The 17,063-nt window shown below is 41.4% G+C and overlaps 1 protein-coding gene across 1 annotated transcript; it reads right to left on the reverse strand.

Annotated features, from left to right (window-relative positions):
- Nucleotides 1–4: 4 nt before the first annotated feature.
- On the reverse strand, nucleotides 5–16,952 carry LOC115164037 (replication factor C subunit 5). The gene is given in 10 exon segments (XM_075074255.1): nucleotides 5–1,020; nucleotides 1,111–1,211; nucleotides 7,187–7,294; nucleotides 8,629–8,710; nucleotides 8,871–8,924; nucleotides 8,926–8,995; nucleotides 8,998–9,021; nucleotides 9,427–9,500; nucleotides 14,286–14,368; nucleotides 16,947–16,952. Coding segments are annotated over 10 exon segments (873 nt in total). The 3' UTR covers nucleotides 5–749.
- Nucleotides 16,953–17,063: the final 111 nt, after the last annotated feature.

A 17,063-nucleotide genomic window follows, 5' to 3' on the forward strand; every position in this document is an offset into this window, starting at 1 on the left:
AAAATACACAAATTACAATTTTATTAAACAGAAATTCTACTTAATGTACATAAAGGAATATCGAGCAAACGGGGACAACACAAGTGTGTTTTTATGTCGTTAATCTCACGGGTTCTATCCCCTCACACTTTCATTGATAAATGTTATATGTTAGTGAACAGGGTACGCAGGCCTTTTGTCCCAGCCCAACGCTAACACACCTGACTCAAGTAACCATGGTCTCGACCAGCAATGTATTAATTGCAGCAGGTGTGTTAAAGATGGGCTAGAACAAAATCATGCACACCCCGTAGCTTCCCAAGAACTTGGTAGGTGACCAATGTGTACTAGATCAGGGGTTCCTAAACTTTTTCACTCAGGCCACCCCTTCCAGCAATGGGGAACATCCGCCCCTCCCGTGTTTGCCCCACGTCTAGTTCTATGGACACAAGCACTGTTCATGACATAAACTGTTCACACCCCTCTTGTTGGTGGAGAGAAAATGTTGCAAGTTTAAAGCTTTTTTTCCTGCAATTCAAACATTTTGTCAAGGGGTGCAGAGAAAATGTTGCAGTTTTCAATCATTTTCTTGGAATTCTATCAAATGTTGCCGTGTCTAATGTGTATTCATGTGATTTGAGTCTCAAACATTACAAAATCTATGGGCTAAAAAAATGTTAGCTGACATGGACATTTCTGACAAGTTACAAATAGCTTTAAGGTAGGCAATGACTGAAATAACACTGATGGTGAGGAACACTGATGGTGCACTACCCATTTTTTAAATTGCATCTTGTGCATTCTACTATTACAACTTTCAAGAGTAAGTTGAAAGCTGCACTGAGTTCCTTAAAAATAAAAAATTGTATTTTTTTGGGGGGCGGCGTGGGCACAGTTTGGGAAGCACTGTAATAGATTGTGACTGTTTGGGGACCGCTGGTCTGGGTGGCATCATTGACCCAGATCTCTCTCACTGCCTGAAAAGCTGCCACCATCGAACTCAACTGGGTCTTCTCGTTGGGTCCCGAGGCCAGCCGGTACCTATAAGAACAAAACACATTATCAAAAAAGTGTAACATATTAGTCATCTTAATTCACATTTAACAGACGCTGTTTTCCAAAGTGACTTACAATTTGTTGGGTATATAAGCAACAGCCATACCGAAGATACAGGAGCACTTAATATCTGCCAACTTGATAAGCAAACCCATCCGAAACAGGATGAAAGTCCACTGTAAGAAACCAAAATAGATGGTTAATTTATACCAAAGAAGTGTTTCAAATATCTCAAAACATTGCATTGTAAAATTAACAGGTGTAGCAATGTCACGCATTGATCCTACGCCTCAGACCGACAGCATCGATTATGCGGAACATTCAGCCAGGATGATACCAGTATCTCGATACTCGTTAGTATCATGGCAAGGAAACAAAACAAAGTGGATTTAACTTCTTCAGGAAAACAGCCCTAAAGTTGGGCTGTTTTTTTGGAGTCATATTTATTTTCTAAGCTATAGCACACAACATTTTCCATAGGTTATTAAAGTACCAAAGAGTTAGGTCTGCTTCATGGTTTCCCATTAAAAAAATATTACGATACTGATATCGTAACAGCCCTAGTAGCTATGCAACTATACTGAATTAATGTATCTACCACACGTGTACAGACGGTCGCATGTTTTTTGGGAAATGTACACATACAATTATATGCATACCTTGTACAGTACAGTGCCTTCGGAAAGTATTCAGACCACATTACTTTTTCCACATTGTTACGTTACAGCCTTATTTTTAAATTGATACAATTATATTTTCCCCCTCATCTACACACAATACCCCATAAATGACAAAGCAAAAACAGGTTTTGAAATTTTATCTAATTTATTACAAATAAAAAACTGAAATATCATATTTACATAAGTATTCAAAACCCTTTACTCAGTACTTTGTTGAATCACCTTTGGCAGCAATTACAGCATTGAGTCTTCTTGGGTATTACGCTACAAGCTTGGCACACCTTTATTTGGGGAGTTTCTCCCATTCTTCTCTGCAGATCCTCTCAAGCTGTCAGGTTGGAGAGTTGATGCACAGCTATTTTCAGGTCTCTCCAGAGACGTTTGATTGGGTTCAAGTCCGGGCTCTGGCTGGGTCACTCAAGGTCATTCAGAGACTTGTCCCGAAGACACTTCTGTTTTGCCTTGGCTGTGTGCTTAGGGTCGTTGTCCTGTTGGAAGGTGAACCTTCACCCCAGTCTGAGGTCCTGAGCACTCTGGAGCAGGTTTTCATCAAGGATATCTCTGTACTTTGCTCCCAGTCCCTGCTGCTGAAAAACCTCCCCACAGCATGATGCTACCACCACCATGCTTCACCATAGTGATGGTTCCAGGTTTCCTCCAGAAGTGAAGCTTGGTATTTAGGCCAAAGAGTTCAATCTTGGTTTCATCAACTGAGGGACCTTATATAGACAGTTGTATGCCTTTCCAAGTCATGTCCAATCAATTGAATTTTCCACAGGTGGACTCCAAGTTCTAGAAACAGCTCAAGGATGATCACTGGAAATAGGATGCACCTGAGCTAAATTTCGTGTCTCATAGCAAAGGGTCTGAATACTTGTATAAATAAGGTATGTTTTTTTTCTTCATACATTTGCACACATTTCTGAAAAACAGTTTTCGCTTTGTCGTTATGGGGTATGGTGTGTGGATTGATGAGGAAAATGTTTTATTTAATCTATTTTCAAATAAGGCTGTAACGTAACAAAATGTGAAAAAAGTCAAAGGGTCTGAATACTTTCCGAAGGCACACACACAGAACGCACTGCAACTGCCTCTGCAACGCAGTGTTCCATTGGAAATGAATGTACTTCTGGTGTACCAAAACGCAATGGCGATGTCGGTTGTCTGACCAGGAAGGACACCTTCTTCCAATCAAAATATATTAAATCTAAAATCAAGACAGGACTGAGGCATCAACCAATCTCCTTAAGTCACAGGAGACACCTCTCCATGGGGAGAAAGATCCCCATTCTTCTTCAATGGCTTCACTTCATCCAGGAAGACACCCAGCTAAGAAAGAACCCTGCCGTCAAATGGCCACAGTTTGAATGTCAAAGGAATTAGCTTCGGTGGAGTCTGCCCCAAACGCTTCCCAATCAATACTAGGTCCTTTACATTTGCACGATTAAGAGATGTAGCAGATTGAAGACCCTGGGTAATACCAAGGGACCGGACTGCTACAGTGAAAAGACACAAACTTACAAAAGGACAAAGAGTATTTCTGATATCCATCGTAACAAATTACTGACTGTAATTCTGTATGTCTTTCACTTTAATCTATGCCTCTGCCTACTCCTTTTGCCAAGTGTTGCATCTGTGCTGCTTTAGCGTTGACTACATGTAGCTATCCCATTCCTGTTTTCCATTCAGGAAACCCCATTCTTTTATTCTGTATCATTTTACAGTTTGCATTGTTTGTTTGTTTTATCTTTTAATAAATGTTGCGTGTTTACAAGCGTGTGGTTCGGGTACCAAACAGTTCAAAAGAATTTACGATGCCTTCAGAAAGTTGGATGATAATTGACAAAGATTCATTTTAGACCAGATTTTCCCATAGACTCAGATTATGGACGGTGCCCCGTATATTTCATAACTAATAATCAAACCACTTATCACATTATCACCATTGCCTCTTTATATAGCAAGAGACACCTCTTTAATATACCCTACAGAAGTGTATCAAAACAACGTATCATAAAATTGACTAGAATTATAAATAACTATGAAGTCCTCTATGGTAAGGCCTGATGAATCTGCCAAGATAGTGAAGTAAGAACAGAAATACATAACCTCAGAAATAAGACAATTATTCATAATCATAAAAAACTAAACGTCGCTATATTGTTCATTTCAATGCTAAATCGTAGCAGTAGTGGTGCGTACCACACAACCGAGGGCAAGCCATTCCTCCTACCATGAAAACACCGGTAGCCATGGCAACCGCGAGGGGTCTCCTGGGACACCAGACCAAGAAAACATCTAGTCACAGTGCAGATGGTGTCAAATTCTGGCCTGGTAGGTCTTCCCTCATATACTGTGTCTGTTTAGAATAGATCTACCAAATATACCATGACAATATACATTGCCTTCAGAAAGTATTCACTTTTTCTACATTTTGTTGTGTTACAGCCTGAATTAAAAATGTATTAAATTGAGATTTTGTGTCACTGTCCTACACACAATACCCCATAATGTGAAAGTGGAATTATGTTTTTGGAAATGTTTACTAATTAACTTAAAATTGTAAAATTTGATATGTCTTAAGTATTCAACCCCTTTGTTATGACAAGCCTAAATACGTTCATGAGTAAAAGTGTGCTTAACAAGTCACATAATAAGTTGCATGGACTCACTGTGTGTAATAATAGTGTTTAACATGTTTTTTGAACGATTACCTCAAAAAAAAATTATCTGCACGGTCCCTTAGTCGAGCAGTGAATTTCAAACAAAGATTTAACCACAAGGACCAGGGAGGTTTTTCAATGCCTTGCAAAGAAGGGCAGCTATTGGAAGATGGGTAAAAAAAAAAAGCAGACATTATTAATAACACTTTGGATATCAATACACCCAGTCACTACAAAGATACAGGAATCCTTCCTAACTCAGTTGCCGGAGAGGAAGGAAACTGCTCAGAGACTTCACCATGAGGCCAATGGTGACTTTAAACAATTACATGGCAGTAATAAGAGAAAACTAATCATGGATAAACAACATTGTAGTTACTCCAAAATACTAACCGAATTGACAGAGTGAAAAGAAGGAAGCCTGTACAGAATAAAAAAATATTCCTTAACCTGTTCGGGGTAGGGGGCAGTATTTACACGGCCGGATAAAAAACGTACCCGATTTAATCTGGTTATTACTACTGCCCAGAAAATAGAATATGCATATAATTATTGGCTTTGGATAGAAAACACCCTAAAGTTTCTAAAACTGTTTGAATGGTGTCTGTGAGTATAACAGAACTCATATGGCAGGCAAAAACCTGAGAAGATTCCTTACAGAAAGTGGCCTGTCTGACCATTCCTTGAGCTTCTTGCCTCTGTTTATTGAAGACTGAGGATCTTTGCTGTAACGTGACACTTCCTACGGCTCCCATAGGCGGGAAAAAGCTGAATGATGTCATTCCAGCCCCAGGCTGAAACACATTTGCGCTTTTGGCAAGTGGCCGATCAGAGGACAATGGGCTTAGGCGCGTGCACGAGTCCACCCCATGCTTTATTTTCTTTCGTCTTTTTAAATAAACGCAGATTCCCGGTCGGAATATTATCGCTTTTTTTATGAGAAAAATGGCATAAAAATTTATTTTAAACAGCGGTTGACATGCTTCGAAGTACGGTAATGGAATATTTAGAATTTTTTTGTCACGAAATGCGTCGTGCTCGTCACCCTTCTTTACCCTTTCGGATAGTGTCTTGAACGCACGAACAAAACGCCGCTGTTTGGATATAACTATCGATTATTTGGGACCAAACCAACATTTGTTATTGAAGTAGAAGTCATGGGAGTGCATTCTGACGAAGAACACCAAAGGTAATAACATTTTTCTTATAGTAAATCTGACTTTGGTGAGTGCTAAACTTGCTGGGTGTCTAAATAGCTAGCCCTGTGATGCCGGGCTATCTACTTAGAATATTGCAAAATGTGCTTTCACCGAAAAGCTATTTTAAAATCGGACATATCGAGTGCATAGAGGAGTTCTGTATCTATAATTCTTAAAATAATTGTTATGCTTTTTGTGAACATTTATCGTGAGTAATTTAGTAAATTTTTTGTAAATTCACTGGAAGTTTGCGGGGGGTATGCTAGTTCTGAACGTCACATGCTAATGTAAAAAGCTGGTTTTTGATATATATATGAACTTGATTGAACAAAACATGCATGTATTGTATAACATAATGTCCTAGGTGTGTCATCTGATGAAGATCATCAAAGGTTAGTGCTGCATTTAGCTGTCTTCTGGGTTTTTGTGACATTATATGCTAGCTTGAAAAATGGGTGTCTGATTATTTCTGGCTGGGTACTCTGCTGACATAATCTAATGTTTTGCTTTCGTTGTAAAGCCTTTTTGAAATCGGACAGTGTGGTTAGATTAACGAGAGTCTTGGCTTTAAAATGCTGTAAAATAGTCATATGTTTGAGAAATTGAAGTAATAGCATTTCTAAGGTATTTGAATAATGCGCCACAGGATTCCACTGGCTGTTACGTAGGTGGGACGAATTCGTCACCCGCCGACCCTAGAGAAGTTAATTGCTGCCAAAGGTGATTCTACGCTATACTGATTCTACACTATACTGATTCTACTTTATGTCCTGAATACAAAGCATTATGTTTGGGGCAAATCCAACACAATACATCACTGAGTACCACTCTTCATATTTTCAAGCATGGTGGTGGCTGCATCATGTTATGGGTATGCTTGTCATCGTCAAGGACTAGGGAGTTTGAGGATAAAAAGAAACGGAATAGAGCTAAGCACAGGGAAAATCCTAACAGAAAACCTGGTTCAGTCTGCTTTCCAACAGATACTGGGAAAGATTAAAATCACCTTTCAGTAGGACAACAACCTAAAACACAAGGCCAAATATACACTGGAGTTGCTTACCAAAGACGATGTTCCTGAGTGGCCTTGTTACAGTTTGACATAAAATGGGCTTGAAAATCTATGGCAAGACTTGAAAATGGCTGTCTAGCAATGATCAACAACCAACTTGACAGAGCTTGAAGAATTTTAAAAAAAGAATAATGTGCAAATATTCTACAATCCAGGTGTGCAAAGCTCTTAGAGACCTACCCAGAAAGACTCACAGCTTAATTGCTGCCAAAGGTGATTCTACGCTATACTGATTCTACGCTATACTGAGATGTGACACTATGTGAGATACCACATATTGGAGATATTATGCTAAATTGAGATATTACGCTATGTGTAGATTGTATTCTCAGATGGCCATTTTGCTATTTCTAGATACTGCGCTACTGCGCTAAATATATTGTTATTTGAAAGAGCTGCTTTAGAAAAACATAAATATACCCATTGTGGAGAAAAACAAGCATGTTCTATTGAAGATAGTAAGCTAAACATAAATTGTGATATTACATTTGGTTGCGAAAGAGAATAAAGGATGCGGTTGTAAGCGGAGGTGAAGACCTTGTTTAGGGACCAGCCCAGAATGTTGGCTATGTCTGATCGTAGTGGGTGACCAGTGCAGGTGTACACATTATCCTCTGTCACCTTCCCATATGCCATGCTGGTGCTCTGAGAAATACATGGGTGAGGAATCAGTCAGTCATAAAATATAACACAAATAAATTCACTTTAAGTAGCTAGTACACTCTATATCTGTATTATATGGCTAAAACTAGTGGTGAGCGCCAATATTGATATTGTTTGATATCGATAAGAGAAAGGCATATTGTGATATCGGTTTATTCTTCCTGTGAAAAAGGAGACTGGAGGAGGTCCTACTCCAGTCTCCTTTTGACCTCATTTAACACCCAATTTACTTAACAAAAGGTACATCTCAATAGGTGGTCCAGGTATGATCTGACACCAGTGGGTGGGCCTTTCCTATTTTGTCCCCTATTGTTCCTCAAGCAAGTGGGAGGCCGATGACATCACATCGGACCAACTCCTTGAATGCCTTACTCCTTAAAGTTTGCAGTTGTGTCTAAAAAACACTATTCTGCTCAAAACATATTGTTTTACTTTTAATGTGTACATTATTTAGGATATCGCTTTTCAACAGGAACATTAAAAAAAAATCTCTGGAGGACGTCTTTAAAGCTATAATCCTTAGTTGCTACATCCATTTTTGGCTTTATACATTAATGATATATACCCATTGATTCTTGGAGAATATAACCTAAATACCTCGTGAGCTTAGTTCAACTATCGTACCCCATCAGAACACAAAATATCAGCTTGTTTTAACTCCAATGTTTGTAAACAATGTAAATAAAAACTGTATAGCCTCAAAACATGATTAAACCTCAAATTTTGATATCATGGATGGTTAGTCCTTGCACCCGTAGGCAGCTCGGTCTATGAATTTGACAGTGGTTACATTTATCCAGGCCCATCCCTCAGCTTTTTTACCAAAACAGAGGTGGGGAGCCGCTTTGTTCTTTTGAAATTAAGGATTCTAGCTTTAACCTACACTGTTCTGTAAAAAAGCATAAAAGACTGTTCCTGTATGCACAAAACCCTCTCACAGAACTTCTCACAAGGCAGGTTCTCGAATTAGCATATTTAATTGCCTGCTGATGGGCCATCAACTGTGGGCTTCCCATTGTATTCAAACTGGTTACGTAGGTTTATGCTACCAGAACATTTACACCTGTCCCAATGGGCAATCCACAAGCAGATGTCTAGACTTTACAGAAAAGTGAAAATTCAAACAGTTGCAATGTATTTTTTTTACAAACTGATACATCAATATGAAATCTAAAACGGCTACTAATATCGATATTCCATATTGGTGACCATCACTAGTTAATACATTCATTCATTTTGATCAGCAATCAAAACTGAACATGGTGATGCAATTGACTACATTTAGCTACACACTGGGAATATGTTTTTTTCCGTACCTGCAGTATGTTGAGTGAACTTCTCATGTCTCCTGATGATAGGGTCACAATAGCTTTTATTCCATCTGGAGTTATATCGATGCTGCAGGGACAAGATCAGACATACATACGCCTCTGATTAAAAGGCAAGAATAAAACCCAGCACACAGTGTCTTTCTGGGACACTAAAAGCCTGCCCCCTCCAGATACCCTCTGGCCTCTCCAGATACCCTCTGGCCTCTCCAGATACCCTCTGGCCTCACCTCTCCTGTTGGATAGCATACTCCAGCCTGGGGATCACCTGGTCCTGAGACAGGACGGAACCTGGTGCATCTAGACTGCAGGGCCTGGATAATTTTAGACAGGTAGTTACAGATCAGACAGAACTCGTGCTCTCTGTGTACTTCTCAATGACTGTAGGAGAGGAAGAGAGAGGTAGAGGGGGAGGAGATAGATAAATGGAGAGGAAGCAAGAGGAGAGAGAGGGAGGGAGAAATGGATGTCAATGTTTTGAAGATCAGCGGACATAACCTCATAAAAATGTAAAATCCAAAATATGAACCCGCTGTTAAATCAGTGTGATCTATTACAAGCAATTGCAGCACATTAATATTGTAAATCATTAGCAGTAATAACAGGGTAATATGCAGTATCCCCCTCCCAAATGCATTCAACATTTTGTTTGTCGTCTCATATCTCATGTTACAGTAAGCACATCTTTTAATCAGTGTGAATGACTGGAAATGACTGGTTAGCTGGCAGGCAGCTCATTTGGCCAGTTGGTACACAGCAGGTGAGCACATCAAAACAGATGGTTACCTCGCCGCAATGCATTCTGGGCATCCCGGGTCATAGCATCGGCCTCGTCCAGTATCACCAACTTGAAACCCTTCCTGGAAGACAAAGACAAAAAAATAAACACACATTTTGTGAATTGAAGTAAGGGTTGCCTGTGTAGGTTACGGGGACTATAAATAACCATTTGTGTTCAAATCAAATCACATTTTATTGGTAGCATACACATGGCTAGCAGATGTTCTTGCGAGTGTAGCGAAATGCTTGTGCTTTTAGTTCCAACAGTGCAGCAATATCTAACATGTATTCTAACAATTCCACAACAACTACCTAATACACTCAACTCTAAGTAAAGGAATGGAATAAGAACATATACATATATGGATGAGCAATGACAGAGCGACATAGGCAAGATGCAGTAGATGGTATAAAATACAGTATATATGTATGAGATGAGTAATGCAAGATATGTAAACAATACTAAAGTGGCATTATTAAAGTGACTAGTGAACCAATTATTAAAGTGGCCAATGATTTAACGTCTGTATGTAGGCAGCAGCCTCACTGTGATAGTGATGGCTGTTCAACAGTCTGATGGCCTTGAGATAAACAGCTTCTTTCATTCTCTCGGTCCCAGCTTTGATGCACCTGTACTGACCTCGCCTTCTGGATGATAGCGGGGTGAACAGGCAGTGGCTCGGGTGGTTGTTGTCCTTGATGATCTTTTTGGCCTTCCTGTGACATCGGGTGTTGTAGGTGTCCTGGAGGGCCGGTAGTTTACCCCCGGTGAATCGTTGTGCAGACCGCACCCCCCTCTGGAGAGCCTTGCGGTTGTGGGCTGTGCCGTTGCCATAACAGGCCATGATGCAGCCCGACAGGATGCTCTCAATTGTGCATCTGTAAAAGTTTGAGAGGGTTTTAGATGACAAGCCAAATTTCTTCAGTATCATGAGGTTGAAGAGACGGTGTTGCGCCGTTTTCACCACACTGTCTGTGTGGGTGGACCACTTCAGTTTGTCCGTGATGTGTACTCAGAGTGCTCCCTCTGCTGTTTCCTGAAGTCCACGATCATCTCCTTAGTTTTGTTGACGCTGAGTGAGAGGTTGTTTTGCTGACACCACGCTCTGAGTGCCCTCACCTCCTCCCTGTAGGTTTTCTAGTCGTTGTTGGTAATCAGGCCTACTACTGTTGTTTCGTCTGCAAACTTGATGATTGAGTTGGATGCGGGCATGGTCACGCAGTCATGGGTGAACAGGGAGTACAGGAGGGGGCTGAGCACGCACCCTTGTGGGGCCCCAGTGTTGAGGATCAGCAAAGAGGTGTTGTTTCCTACCTTCACCACCTGGGGGCGGCCCATCAGGAAGTCCAGGACCCAATTGCACAGGGCGTGATTGAGACCCAGGGCCTCTAGCTTAATGATGAGCTTGGAGGGTACTATGGTGTTGAATGCTGAGCAAAAGTCAATGAACAGCATTCTTACAGAGGTATTCCTCTTTTCCTGATGGGATAGGGCTTTTTTTTTTACCTTTATTTAACTAGGCAGGTCAGTTAAGAACAAATTCTTATTTTCAATGACGGCCTAGGAACAGTGGGTAAACTGCCTTGTTCAGGGGCAGAACGACAGATTTGTACCTTGTCAGCTTGGGGATTTGAACTTGCATGCTTTCGATTACTAGTCCAACGCTCTAACCACTAGGCTACCCTGGCGATTGCATCGTCTGTAGACCTATTGGCGAGGTAAGCAAATTGAAGTGGGTCTTAGCACTTCATGATGACAGAAGTGAGTGCTACGGGGCGATAGTCATTTAGTGCAGTTACCTTTGCTTTCTTGGGTACAGAAACAATTGTGGCCATCTTTAAGCATGTGGAGACAGCAGACTGGGATAGGGAGAGATTGAATATTTCCGTGAAACATACCAGCCAGCTGGTCTGAGCGTGCTCGGAGGACGCGACTTGGAAAGCTTTCTGGGCTGGCAGCCTTGCGAGGGTTAACACGTTTAAATCTCTTATTGATTCCGATTGGTCAGATCAGCGTCGAATATTTCTTAACACGGGTACATCCTGTTTGATTTTATGCCTATAGCAAGGAGGAAATTGGAGTCGTGGTCAGATTTGCCAAAAGGAGGGCAGGGGAGAGCCTTGTATGCATCGCAGAAGAAAGAGTAGCAGTGATTCAGAGTTTGCTGATAGAATTTAGGTAGCCTTGTTCTCAAATTTGCTTTGTTAAAATCCCCAGCTACAATAAATGCAGCCTTAGGATATATGGTATCCAGTTTGCATAGTCCAGTGAAGTTCATCGAGGGCCGTGGTAATGGCTTGAGGGGGATATACACGGCTGTGACATTAACAGAGGAGAATTCTCTTGGAAGATAATACGGTCGGCATTTGATTGTGAGGAATTCTAGGTCAGGTGAACAAAAGGACTTGAGTTCTTGTATGCTGTTACAATTACACCATGAGTCGCTAATCATGAAACATACATTCCCTTGTCCTTGCTGAAAAGTCCCAGGAATCTGATTGCGATATGGTAGCTAAAAGACCTACTTCTCTAAAAGGATTATTGTTAGGGATTGTAACGATTTACCGATATGGATCGTTTAAGATAGGAGTGTGTCGGTCCACGGGAGCCCAAACCAATCCAAAAGTTGCACGCGTCATCAGAAAATGAATTCAAACATTATGAAACGCCAGTTCACTAAAATGTTTTACTCATTTATTTGTACCCCCCCCTGAAAATACCTCTAATCTTTTGTGACTGAATGTATACGTCATCTCACCCATTAGCCAATATTGAATTAAGCATGTAAATGTGTATGACAGTCACTGATCTCAAAGTCAGATAACAGCTGTGCGCACAGAGCATAGCTGCTCGTGCCAACGAGAGGTAGGCATATCCCTGATCTAATATTCGTACATCTGTGCAGCACCTTCCGCATTCAAATGCTTGTAAAATGGCTTTCGCAATGTCAAATCATAGGCTTTATTAGTTGGGTGACATCCAATGTAATTTGCTGGGTCATTGTTACCAAATGCGGTGTAGAAAATGGTGTTTTACCAGGGGAGTTGTGTAGGCTAGGCTATCGGAGTGGACGCAACTCACATCTAACTGCTGATTGGGGCTTTTCGATTGGCGTGTTCACCATAAGAAATAGCTTTGGTAGTTTTGCTTTAAACAGTCAGTGCATTGGTCATTTGTACATGAACTGGGTAAAGTTGTAATTTCACAAGAAGGACAGCATTCATTTTTGCAAGCTGCAATCGGTTGGAGCGGGAGAAGAGATCTCCTCCATAAAGTTTCAAAAGGTCAAAACCCTTCACTTTTGAGAAGGGGCCGAAATCCAAAGCTGGTGTACCAAAACGCAATGACGCTGTCGATCTGATTGAGGCATTAGAGCAGACTCGCCCCCCCCACCACCGACCGCGTCCACACCGTCTGACTAGGAAGGACACCTTCTTCCAATCAACATCTACAATCACCCCAGTCTGAGGTCCTGAGTGCTCTGTCTACTAGGGCAGCAGGCAGCCTAGCGGTTAGAGCGTAAGGCCAGTAACTGAGCCAACAAGGTGAAAAATCTGTCGATGTGCCCTTGAGCAAGACTCTTAACCCTAATTTGCTCCAGGGGCCCCCTACTACCATGGCTGACCCCATAAAACAACACATTTCACTAAACCTATCTGGTGTATGTGACAATAAAACTCCTCAATTCACAGAAGGAGACACCTCTCCATGGGGGAGAAAGATCCCCATTCTTCTTCAATGGCTTCACGTCATCCAGGAAGACGCCCAGCTAAGAAAGAACCCCGCCGTCAAATGGCCAGTTGGAATGTCAAAGGAATTATCCTCGGTGGAGTCTGCCCCAAATGGTTCCCAATCAATGGGAGGTCCTTTATGTTTGCAAGACAAAGAGATGTTGCAGAGTGTAGGCCCTGGGTGATACCAAGGGACCGGACTGCTAAAGTGAAAAGCTGCAAAAAAAATACAAAAACCTTATATTGTACTTTTTCCAAAGGACACAGAGTTCCAAAGAGTATTTCTGATATCCATCATAACAAATGAATAACTGTGTAATATTGCTATGCCTCTCACTTTGTGTGATGAATTTCAGATATGTTTGAGCATTCATGAATTTGAAGTTATTAGCATGTCAATTTTGGTATGCACGGAACCACAAGGAAATGACAAGAACATTGAAATAGGTTTTGTGACTGCACAACGAAAGTACAGACTGTTATAGCCATAATAAGTTATGAAAAGAACCTAACTAAACCACACCTTCTTCCGCAACTGGACTCAAGTGGGAGTGATTGATCTGAAGCTTGGCCAATCAGACTTCATCACAGATAAATATCTGTGTTATATTAATTTGCTAAGTCAAAGCTAATTTCTAAAAGATAAATATTGACATATTACTTGCTAAAAAAATAAAAATGTATATAGTAAATGGGAAGTGAATCAGTGGGTGATGGGGATTTCAGATTGCCTGTCCCCCACCTAATCTGATAGTGATAGATGCTCAGTCTGCCCTAATGCTCAGCTCAGGTTCATACACACACCATGTAAAGCACTCACTCACACAGTGTCACTCAGCTCAGAGAAGTCAGATCAGATAGATCCAGTTTAGAAAGGCCCAGCTCCTGAGCGCCATCAGCATTTAATATAGAATGTAAAATGAATGTGTTCATGCAACAAATGTTAGTGCATAGAATCGTTTTGAATCCCCAACCGAATCGCATTGATTCCTTCCACTAATCAAACTGTATTTCACTGAATCGTTTCAAACTAAAATAATTGTTATTTTATCGTATCGGAACCCATGTATCAAGATGTGTACCGAATTGTGCTTGAAAGGAAAGATTCACATCCCCAATTATTATTGTCTTACTTGAATATGGTCCTGGTGCTGGCAAAACACAGGATGAGTCCTCCTCAAACAACATCAACACCTTGGTCGTCGGACACGTTTAGCTAAAATAAATGCATTAACATGTAAGAACAATAATTTGATATAATAACAGATACAGTGCATTTGGAAATTATTCAGACCCCTTGACTTTTTCCACATTTTGTTGCGTTACTGTAAGAACCGACACCAGAGATGAGAAGCAGGTACACGGAGTTGAACATTTAATGCGGAACAGACAGGTAACAGGACAGGAACAGCGTCAGCACACGGGTATACAAAGATATACAAACATTAATGCAGAAGCAGGGAACAGAGCAGGGAACCAGACAGATATATGGAAGGTAATGACAGGGGTGATTGAGTCCAGGTGAGTCCATTAATCGCTAATGTGTGTGACGGGGGGAAGGCAGGTGTGTGTAATAATGATAGCAGGAGTGCACAATGCTGGGGAGCCTGGCGCCCTCGAGAGGCTTGACAGTTACAGCGTATTCTAAAATTGATCAAATTGTTTGTTTCCCTCATCAATCTACACACAAAACCCCATGATGACAAAGTGAAAACAAGTTTTTAGACATTTTTGCAAATGAATTAAAAAAAAAAAACAGAAATATCATATTTATACATAAGCATTCAGACCCTTTACTCAGTACTTTGTTGAAGCACCTTTGGCAGCAATTACAGCCTTGAGTCTTCTTGGGTATGACACTACAAGCTTGGCACACCTGTATTTGGGGAGTTTCTCCCATTCTTCTCTGCAGATCCTCTCAAGCTCTGTCAGGTTGGATGGGGAGCGTCGCTGCACAGATATTTTCAGGTCTCTCCAGAGATGTTCGATCGGGTTCAAGTCCGGGCTCTGGCTGGGCCACTCAAGGACATTCAGAGACTTGTCCCGAAACTACTCCTGATTTGTCTTGGCTGTGTGCTTAGGATCGTTGTCCTGTTGGGAGATGAAAATTCACCCCAGTCTGAGGTCCTGAGTGCTCTGGAGCAGGTTTTCATGAAAGATCTCTCTGTACTTTGCTCCGTTCATCTTCCCTTGATCCTGACTTGTCTCCCAGTCCCTGCCGCTGAAAAACATCCCCACAGCATGATGCTGCCACCACGCTTCACCGTAGGGATGGTGGCAGGTTTCTTCCAGACGTGATGCTTGGCATTCAGGCCAAATAGTTCAATCTTGGTTTCATCAGCCCAGAGAATCTTGTTTCTCATGGTTTGAGAGTCCTTTAGGTGCCTTTTGGCAAACTCCAAGTGGGCTGTCATGTGCCTTTTACTGAAGAGTGTCTTCCGTCTGGCCAATCTACCACAAAGGCCTGATTGGTGGAGTGCTGCAGAGATGGTTGTCCTTTTGGAAGTTTCTCCCATCTCCACAGAGGAACACCTAAGGCTGTCAGAGCGACCATCAGGTTTTGCTCTGACATGCGCTGTCAAACTGTGGGACCTTATTTAAACAGATGTGTAACTTTGCAAACCATGTCTAATCAATTTAATTTACCGCAGGTGGACTCCAATCAAGTTGTAGAAACATCTCAAGGATGATCAATGGAAAAAGGATGCGCCTGAGCTCAATTTCGAGTCCCATAGCAAAGGGTCTGAATACTTACGTAAATACGTTTTTTTTTTGCAAACATTTCTAAAAACCTGTTTTCGCTTTGTCATTATGGGGTATTGTGTGTAGACGATAACAGCTGAATGACTGGAAATTTGTCTCTTGTAAGAATGACACTGGAACAATTCATCATTACTACACTTGGGTACTGCAAACCAGCCAACAGAATGGTGTGCAAAATCAATACACACATAACTGTTCTGTGCATAATTTAGCATGCCATCATGCTGGGCAAGCTAGTGATTTCAAATCACTACTCTATATGAAAACAACCAGTTCAATGTATTGATGTTGCTAGAGATGAATGTGACAGAAGAATATAAATTAATTAATTGTTGTAATGCGCCCTTGTACGCGCCAGTCTGTTGGTAGCTCTGCCAGCCTATGAAACCTGTAAAACGACCGAAGAATAACGTTCATCTGTTCTAATATAAGCTTTGGTCGAACAGGGCTCAACTGATCTTCGCCATGCTGTAAACGGTTCCGCAACCTTGCGAAGCACGTGTGCATCACGTACGGAAAATGGGGGTTAGACATCCGGGAAAAACAACATACTGCAAAACCCATGTGCATCTGTAGGAGATATGGCGACTGCTCCCATTGCCACGCCCACCTAAAGCCCGTTTTGATTCAGAAAAACATCATATGAAACAGGAGATAAATATTAATAACACATATATTTACTCAGCTTGCAAATTGTTCCTCTTCTAAATGTAGTTAAAGTCAAGTGTTTGCTCTCCTATATTTCGCCCCAACTCTACTATCTTTCAAACTACGTCTACCCTATTGGCTGATATAGCACAATAATACCGATGCTCTAATACATTTGGCTACGTGAGAATCTGTTTTGAGCATTTTGATCTTGACTAGGGGTTGAAAAATTGCTGGGTCCGGGACTGCGTCACATACATTTAACATAACATTGCGGGACCGCGGTGTGGCTCGGGACCAGTTCTTGCTAGAGCTGGTGGGTGTCGGACAATAAGTCAGCGGGAGCGGTACGAAAAGTAACGTTATATTCATGGACATCTTACATGCATGACTTATTGTCCGACACCCACCAGCTCTAGCAAGAACTGGTCCCTTGCAGGACCGCGGCCCCTTAATGTTATGTTAAACGTATGTGACGCAGTCCCGGTCCCAGCAATTTT

The sequence above is a fragment of the Salmo trutta genome, chromosome 27 (assembly GCF_901001165.1).
Source record: "Salmo trutta chromosome 27, fSalTru1.1, whole genome shotgun sequence".
Taxonomy (NCBI): domain Eukaryota; kingdom Metazoa; phylum Chordata; class Actinopteri; order Salmoniformes; family Salmonidae; genus Salmo; species Salmo trutta.